Genomic DNA, 9,025 nt, shown 5'->3' with positions numbered 1-9,025 from the left:
AAAAAAAAAAAAAAAAAAAAAAAAAAAAAAACCCCAAGGAACGAAAAAATATTTTGAAATGCTTGAGCTAAAGTTTTGAATTCATGAATTTCAAAATAATAGAGCTTCGTACATTTTTGATCATGTTTCTAACAATAGATGATTTGATAAATTTCTTTTTCTATAATGAAAGATGCAACGATAACTATTAAAATATTTTTGTTATCTCTTTTTTTATAACAATTAAAACCATATATATATGTTAAAGGATATTATTATAATTTAAAGAATTAGAATAATTTTTAATCATTTTACGAGAGTACGTGCATGGTTTCATTTATTAAATGGTTACGTTATCGCGCAAAATCTTAAAATCGTGGATTGTGAATGCGTCGTGCATTCTATTGCGTTTTGTTTTAATCTAAAATTTATTCGTAGTTTGTAAACCTCTGAATAAATATCTATAGGCTATTCCGCGTGAAGCGGATCAATCAACTCTCAGAAATTTTTTAAATTTTGCACATAGATAGTCCTCTGAAAGATAGAATTTTGTGCCAAAGGACTTTTTTTTATTGCAAAATTGATCGAGATATAAACAATTGAAAATTAAACTACTTTATTCTGCAAAGATTCATATCTCTGTTACTAATAATGCTAACTGACTTCGTTTTTTTTTTTTAATTCACGCTATAATTGTTTTAGTTTACGGGGGCACCATACTGCTAGTATGCCGTCCCCGTAAACAAAAACATTTTTACCTCTATATATGTAATATTTATAATTTTATAATATAGGTATATTAATAATTGTTAAAGTTTCTTCTTTATTAAGAAAAATATTTGTAACGTGTCATAATTATTATAATATGGCTTTCTTCATACATTAATAAATTTATAATATTGGTTTTTTAATGCGAATACAAAAAAAATAAATAAATTCATATTTCTGTTACAAGTTAATGTAATTAAGCTTTAAAAAGTTTTTAAATGATAACGTCATTGTTAATCAACTGATGGAAGAAGCAAAGTTATACATACGGTTGCATGTGGCAAAGCCATTTACGACTAACTAATTGTCTTATCTCAAACAAACATAGGAGGCGTACTTCGCTGCTTTCTTTATCTTTGTTTGCGAAAATCACTGTGGCAAAGGAAATATTAAACTTTTTTGAATTGCAGTTTCTCGTCGTGTCGTCGATATTTACTTTTTTATATAATCTCGGTAAAATTAGATGTTTCGATGTGAAAATCGAGAAGATCAAACGCATTATTTGTTATTATAAGTCTACGCATGCGGTGTATATGAGCGGCGTGTACATACATTTAGTTTAAATATTACTTTAGTTTCTTTTAATGTAACGTCAAGGTTTCTCGGTGGAAAATTTATTTTTATTTGATTTTTATTCAGATGACGAGGTATAAACAGGCTGAATTCGAGGATGAAGACAGCAGTAGCATCGGCTCCGTCGCTCTAAATAGCGAAGGCATCAGTACATCAGCTACACATATAAGATATCATACGGTGAGCGTTTCTCGATATTAGAATATTCTTTCCAAATAAGTTAAATTGCAAAAACAATCTTGAAAGAAAGAATACGTTTAATTTTTATTTCGCTCATGATTCAATCAAAAGTGTATCTGTGTTTCATTATTCGATAATAATAATATAAATTAGTATAATACAAATGTGCTACTTAAAGGAGTTCAATTATTCATTATTAGAACATATTTTTATATTCTTTAATATTATAGTTTTAAAAAATATAAAAATATGTTTTAATAATGAATAATTGAACTCCTTTGAGTAGCACATTTATATTATATCTACTAATTTATAATATATTATTATTATCGAATAATGAAACACAGATACACTTTTGATGGAATTACGAGCTAATGAAATTTAGAGATGCTGATCAATATAATTTTATTATCGTAGGGTACAACAATGTGGAAGGCGAGAAGTATTTTGGAGAGATGTCTTTTGATAATTTGCGCTTTTATGCTGTTAACAATCCTTGTACTTGCCATTATGATCAGCAGCAGAAATGGTTGGGACGAAGCCCAGATTCTTCACGTCACTTCTCATGGAGAAAGTAAAAACAAATGATTACTTTATTATAGCAATTAGGATCTCGATTGCGAATAATTTAAATTAAATATTGCTTGCTTGATTGATGCTACTTATTTTTCGATTTATATCTATGAGGTATAAATACGAAGATAGTTCATTAATTAAAGTTAACTCTAAACGATACTAATGCAGTTGACTTTAATCCGTTATATCAGCAGTTCTTTTATTTTAGACATGTGTCTTATCCTGATAGTTTTATTTATAGTGTAATCAAAGAGCAATTATCATCACTATTAACAATAATTAATTCTAATCAATGCTAATCACTGTTAGCGCATTCAGTTCTCGCTTCTGTTGAATTGTTGTAGATGACACGCTTTGCCTCACGGAACAATGTGTAACGGCGTCGGCTTTCTTAATTAATAGTATAGATTATTCCATCGATCCGTGTGACGATTTCTACGAATTCGCATGTGGTGGTTGGAAAAAGAAAAATCCCGTTCCAGTTGGGAGGAACATTTGGAGCACGTTCGGCAAATTGGAACAAGATAATCAAATGGTTATCAAAAATGTCCTCGGTATTTATTAGCGTAAAAGCGCATAATTCGCAAGGTTAATGAATCTTTATATATCTATCGATTAAGTTGTCCTTTCATTTTTCCGCGCAGAGAAACCGCTTAGTGAGATGAAATCAAAAGCCGAGAGGAAGGCCAAGTATTATTATCTGTCCTGCATGGATGCGAATGAGACGATTGAAACGCTCGGGGCGAAACCGATGTTGGATCTGTTGGAAAATATCGGTGGTTGGAATGTCTCTGGCAAATTCAACATTAGCGCGTGGTCCCTGCAAAACAGCATGCATATTCTGCAAAACGTTTATAATATGGGCGGTCTATTTTCCTGGACCGTGAGCGAAGACGATCGAAACAGTACTAGATATATAATCCAGGTATATAAGCAGGTTACAATATAGATTAGACTAGCAATGTATGTATGTATGTATGCGTATGTGCGAGAGAAATATTGGAGTGTAGAATTCTCTCCTAAATTTTGACGCAAATTATAGATCGCTTAAACGGATGTTACATGGGTATCGGACAACGATTGATTATCATTTCCTCCATGTGCAATACTTGCTTTAATTATAATAATAGTGATAATTACAATTTTTATTCCTATTATTATCGCTGTAGTACCGCCATGTAATTAGAGTTCAGCGGTGAATTGAGAGAGCTTGTGAAACTCATACATCTTAAAGAAAATATATCATCGTATCTTTTTCTTTTTCTCTACATCTTTTTGGCAAGCAAGTACAAAATAAAATAAAAGATTTTTATATAAGTTAAATTTTTTATATTATTCTAATAGAATAATAATTATATTTTCATATTAGTTAAAATTTAATAATAAATATAGCATAATGTTAATTGATAATGAAATGATATTAATTCTTTATACAGTAAAATTTAATCTATTATTTAAAAATCAGTTAATTAATTTTTCATTTAAGAAAAATAAAATTATGTAGACATCTTTGCAGTAATAAAGTAGAAGATTTTTTGGTATCGTCGTAATGTTGGTTAACATATAATTAATATGTTATAAATATGTATATATTACAAAATTTATACTGTTTGTTGTTTTCAAGATTGATCAAGGAGGTTTAACACTACCAACTGCAGAATATTACCTCAACGTAACCGAGTATGGCAAGGTCTTAACCGCTTACTTGGACTACATGACGAAGGTACAAGAGTAATAGTATAGTACTTGCTCACATTTATCGCGCGATACGTTGTATTGCTTTGAGGAGGAGTACAGGTACTTGTTTTCAGATCGGCATGCTCTTAGGTGGCGAAGAGAATATCACGAAGAAACAGATGCAGGACGTAATTGGTTTTGAGACGAAGCTTGCAGAGATCACTATACCTGCTGGTGAACGCAGGGATGAGGAGAAGATATATAATTTAATGTCGTTAAATGATTTGCAACAAAAAGCACCTTTTGTACGTTTGACTTTTTTTATCTTATATCACACATTTCGATTACATAATACAATTATTACGGATAATCTGATTTTCCGTTGTATCTTAATTGTATCATAATATCGTGATAGTACATCTTAGATATAGTACTAAAATACTATTACGTTTTATTTCAATATATGTATGATATTCCGTTTATTCTTTATCATCTCCTCCTATATTCTTTTAATAAGCATGAAATATTTGGACCTTTTTTTTCCAAATAGGACGATTATTCTTTTTCGAGCAAAGGATGTATGTGTATATAAAATATAATAGATATAGTTTTTTTATGTTTAGATGTCATGGGTAGAATTCTTCCAAAATGCTACGCGTCTCGTAAACAAAAAGATCAACGGTAAATCGATGATTGTAAATTATGCACCGGAGTATTTCCTAAAATTGACGAAAATTGTGCAGGATTATAACAAAACAGCTAACGGAAAGATGTACGTATACCAGCGAGATGTGGCGCATTTGCTTTGAAGCACGGATTCGAACACTAAATTAATTTATAATAATTTTTTTAATAATTTTTATTAATTTTTTTATTTAATCGATAAAAATAATTTTATCTCTTTTTCAACAAATTTTTAACTTCATGTTTTATAATTGGGAAACTTTTAAAACTGTAATATTAATAAAAACTATTACGAACTTGTCTATAATTTTTGTTAATGAAATATTAAAATCTATCGACACACACACAACATTTTGACGATTTCGAGACAAAGTGTGTAATTTCTTTCACATTTTGTATATTTGTAAAGATCTGTTAAAAAAAGTGCCAATCTTCTTTTATTTTTTTTTTCTTTCCAGAGTACTGAATAACTATCTGGTGTGGCAGACCGTCAGATCCTTAACAGCGTTCCTCTCGAAATCATTTCGCGACGCTTATAAAGGTTTGCGAAAAATTTTGCTCGGTATGGAAGGGCACGAGGAGCATTGGCGTTATTGCGTCGATGATGTTAATAACGCCATGGGTTTCGCCATTGGCGCGATGTTTGTCAGAGAGGTTTTTCACGGCAAGAGTAAACCAATAGTTAGTTCATATTGGTGTCTCGATTTTAGAAAAAGTTTAATTTAGTAATATTTTATCCATTTTTATCAATTTTTTATTATATAAAGTAAAGAAGAAACAATATTTCAAGATAATAAAATAGGAAATAATAATTCATCGAAATAATAAGTTGTTTTAAAATATTAAGATATGATTTATAAGATACGTTCTCTCGTTCAGGTTTATTCGCTAATATTGTTTTTAATTTGGAAAGTCCGTATTTTTGTACTTTTTTATTGTTTTTAAAATGTTAAAGATACTTTTTTTAATTTGTATAGAATAATATTTTTTGATATATTTTTATTGTTATTTTTAGGCAGAGGAAATGATTAATCAAATTCGCGAGGCGTTCACGAAAAACTTTAAGAATCTAGAATGGATGGACGAAGAGACGAGAGATGCTGCCGAGGAGAAAGCAAATGCGATCACTGACATGATTGGTTTCCCAGACTTCATTCTGCAGGCCAGAGAACTCGACGAGCGTTACAGAGATCTGACGGTCAAGCAGTACGAATATTTCCAGAACACTTTACGCGTGAACAAGTACAGTTTCCGTAAAAATCTTGAGAAACTTGATCAGGTGGTGAATAAGACCACTTGGATAATGACACCGCCGGCCGTGAATGCTTATTACACACCTACCAAAAATCAAATGGTCTTCCCTGCTGGTATTCTTCAAAGCCCATTATTTGACATGAAGAATCCCAGTAGTTTGAACTTCGGCGCTATAGGCGTAATTATGGGACACGAATTAACGCACGCCTTTGATGACCAAGGTATGATTTTAAATATGAAGTTAAACTATAATATCTTATAAGTAACAGAATAAAATACATTACTAATACTTTATATTTATGTATTTTATAGAAACATTTTTTTTTTTAATTTATATGTATCTTAATAATTTTTCAACGATTTTCTGTATACTTGGTATCTATTTATTTAAAAATAATTTTACCTTTATGCTAGTTATGTATTTGCTTAATATCGGGTAGGTCGAGAGTATGACTTGCATGGAAATTTGCATCAGTGGTGGAACAACACCACGATAGAACGATTTCAGAATAGACTCGGATGCTTCGTGGAACAATATAATCATTATAAAGTACAAGGTCGAAATATAAATGGCCAACAGACGCTGGGTAATTTTATTGATTATAAATAATTGCCTATTGATGATGGAAGTATCAGAATTTAGACCGATCGATTGTAATATATAGGAGAGAACATCGCCGATAACGGAGGCCTCAAGGCAGCGTATCACGCTTATCTTTCGATGCCTAGAAACTACAAGGATCAACTGCCGCTACCCGGTCTCAATTTGACGCATCGTCAACTATTTTTCTTGAATTTTGCACAGGTCGTTATAAATAATAGAATAAATAATATTTATGATAAAAATCCATTAAATTGATGGAAAAACTTTTGATTACATTTAATATTTAATAGATATTTTCAAGATGTGCGCAACATAATGATCGTTTTAATTACACGAGAAATGTTTACAGATCTGGTGCTCCTCCGTAACGTCCGAGACGGAGATTCTTCAAATTGAGAAGGATACTCATAGTCCACCAAAGTATAGGGTGATAGGATCACTTTCAAATCTGCCAGAATTCGCGAAGGAATTTAACTGCCCTAAGAACTCGGCGATGAATCCGGTACATAAGTGTGAAGTGTGGTAACGCCTCCTGTTTATCTTGACTGATTCATCGAGGACAGTCCGGTAGAACTAAAACTCTTCAATGTCGCGGGGAGATCGAAGCTTCCATGTGCCGCTGCGTAACTAAAGACACGTATCATGAAACATGACGGAACTTGCTTCGTGTATCTGACCGTGTATTTTTTAATTCCTTCACATATCACCACTTACTGTGAGGATAACTACTTAAATTTTACAGATCTTTGGTCAGCGTATAATTTTGCCAAAACTTTCAAACATGCGATCTCGAATGGTCAGGAAGCATGGAAACGTTGACATCTTGTAACTGCGAGAATTTATTTGTTAATTTTAAGTTAATTTTAATTCTTCTTTCAGTTTCTCTTTTATCATTTACTTGGATATATTCTATTTAAACATTAAAAATTTATTTAACAAATTAAAGTTTGCGATGATTCTTTGTAGTATTTTTTTTTACTATAAATATGTAAATCTTGAATAAATAATGGGTAATTCACATTGAATTCACAGTCCATAAATCAAGATTTATACGAGTTACTTAGATTATACGAAATATTTATGCATTTTTAATGTCATAAGTTTTGCAGATAGAATTTAATTGCGTTTGAAATTTAATTTATAAAAGCTATTTAATTTACGGAAATCGAACGTTAAGATCGTGGTAACGCGACATGCGCAGTTACATACAATACGCTATTTCTGAGATGTCATGCAAGAAAATATTTTTAAATATTCTTAATTGTGCTAAATATATATTTTTCTTCCGTGCCATTTAACATATATTTGGTATTCAAGCGAATCGAAGGCTTGACTTTTCCATCTGACGGAAAAATGTCTTCAGCAAAAATGATTTAGCTAAAAAATAGCAGTATTGGAATAATTTTATTTCGCGAAGCTGTGAATACTTAATCTACAAAATCAGTAATCATCTTTAGAATTTTCTTCGGTATCGAAGAGACTGTAAAAAGAGATCTTACATGTGATTTCTGAGAACATAGATTAAATAATTAATTTTTTGTATAAATTATATTAATGATTTTTATTTCAATTTGAGCATATTTTTTATAAGATGTGATATTATCGGCAATACTTGCGTAAATAATAGATTTATATTTACTTGATTTTATACCACACAGGATCGTCAAAGTATAATTCTATACTTTCTCTTCGTGTCGAATTGCATTGTATTATAATATTAAAATATTTTGTAATTATATCCAGGAGTTTTTTTTACGTTTATTGATGAAGATTGAACAGCATATTTGTAAATAATGTGATCGAGAAATTTATCTGTCAATGAATGGTGTAGACCTTCGCTTGTTAAAATTAATTTTAACGTTATAATTATAATAGAAAATGAAAGTCTCAGTGTAATAACCAGTTGCGATGGAGTCGATTAAAAATGTTAAAGCTTCGTTGTAAATCTTTTATTCTTATTACAAATGTAAGGTTAAAAAGTAAAAAGCAAAAAATGCAAATTTATAGTGGTTGAGGAAAGCTTTGTTAAACCGAATTGGTTTTTATTTAACATCTATTTTTAATCATTTCTTTGACATTTTTTATATTATATGCGTATTTTAATAGTCACTTTCGATTTTATTCTCATTACATTTGTTCAATCATTATAAAAAGCTTCAATTATGCTGTGAACATGAGAAAATATTGCAGTTCGCGAGTGAATATTTTAAAAGAGATGCCAATCAAAATCTGATCTTTTTTATCGAAGTGGAATCCATACAACGTTGTTTCAAATGAAAACGAGAGTATTATATAATAAGTAGCTAAATCTTTCATTGTATGTTGAATAAGATTATCATCTACACTTATTATCTATGCACATAATCAATTTATTTGAGGTTTTACGATCCCAATAATTACCGCGACATTTGTATAAATCACGACAGAGCAACAAGAAGCTATCGACAACAATAATTAAACATGATTACGCTTAGCTTCCTTTTAAGTTACACCGTTAAACATTGAAAAAATGCGTTATGCAATAACGAAATGTTGTAACGTCAATTCAAGAAGAACCCACGAACCCCATACACAACCCCGTACAATCATTACGTACTGAAATCACAAATGTCATTAATACGTTTTTTTTCTTTATTTTTTTTTTATTGTGCAACAGGGAGATAAAGGATTCAGTTTGTCGGACTCTTTACTTAAAACAAGGAAAATAATCAAATGCATTAATACATTTTT

At 30.4% G+C, this 9,025-nt stretch overlaps 1 protein-coding gene across 1 annotated transcript in view; it reads left to right on the top strand.

Moving 5' to 3' along the window:
- Nep3 (M13 family metallopeptidase neprilysin 3) overlaps window positions 1-7,096 on the top strand; it is an 11,079-nt gene extending 3,983 nt beyond the window's left edge. Inside the window, exons 2-13 of the mRNA XM_018548887.1 lie at window positions 1,387-1,500; window positions 1,918-2,074; window positions 2,421-2,630; window positions 2,721-3,001; window positions 3,701-3,799; window positions 3,888-4,058; window positions 4,377-4,525; window positions 4,896-5,118; window positions 5,453-5,912; window positions 6,132-6,278; window positions 6,357-6,496; window positions 6,645-7,096. Of these exons, the coding sequence (XP_018404389.1) occupies window positions 1,387-1,500; window positions 1,918-2,074; window positions 2,421-2,630; window positions 2,721-3,001; window positions 3,701-3,799; window positions 3,888-4,058; window positions 4,377-4,525; window positions 4,896-5,118; window positions 5,453-5,912; window positions 6,132-6,278; window positions 6,357-6,496; window positions 6,645-6,821 (2,328 nt within the window). The 3' untranslated portion in view covers window positions 6,822-7,096. The remainder of the gene's footprint in view (window positions 1-1,386; window positions 1,501-1,917; window positions 2,075-2,420; window positions 2,631-2,720; window positions 3,002-3,700; window positions 3,800-3,887; window positions 4,059-4,376; window positions 4,526-4,895; window positions 5,119-5,452; window positions 5,913-6,131; window positions 6,279-6,356; window positions 6,497-6,644) is intronic.
- The last annotated feature ends 1,929 nt before the right edge of the window (window positions 7,097-9,025 follow it).

Source organism: Cyphomyrmex costatus, unplaced genomic scaffold, assembly GCF_001594065.2.
Source record: "Cyphomyrmex costatus isolate MS0001 unplaced genomic scaffold, Ccosl1.0 scaffold75, whole genome shotgun sequence".
NCBI lineage: Eukaryota > Metazoa > Arthropoda > Insecta > Hymenoptera > Formicidae > Cyphomyrmex > Cyphomyrmex costatus.
Note: the sequence above shows the minus strand (reverse complement) of the source record. Positions and strands in the feature narration are given on the sequence as shown.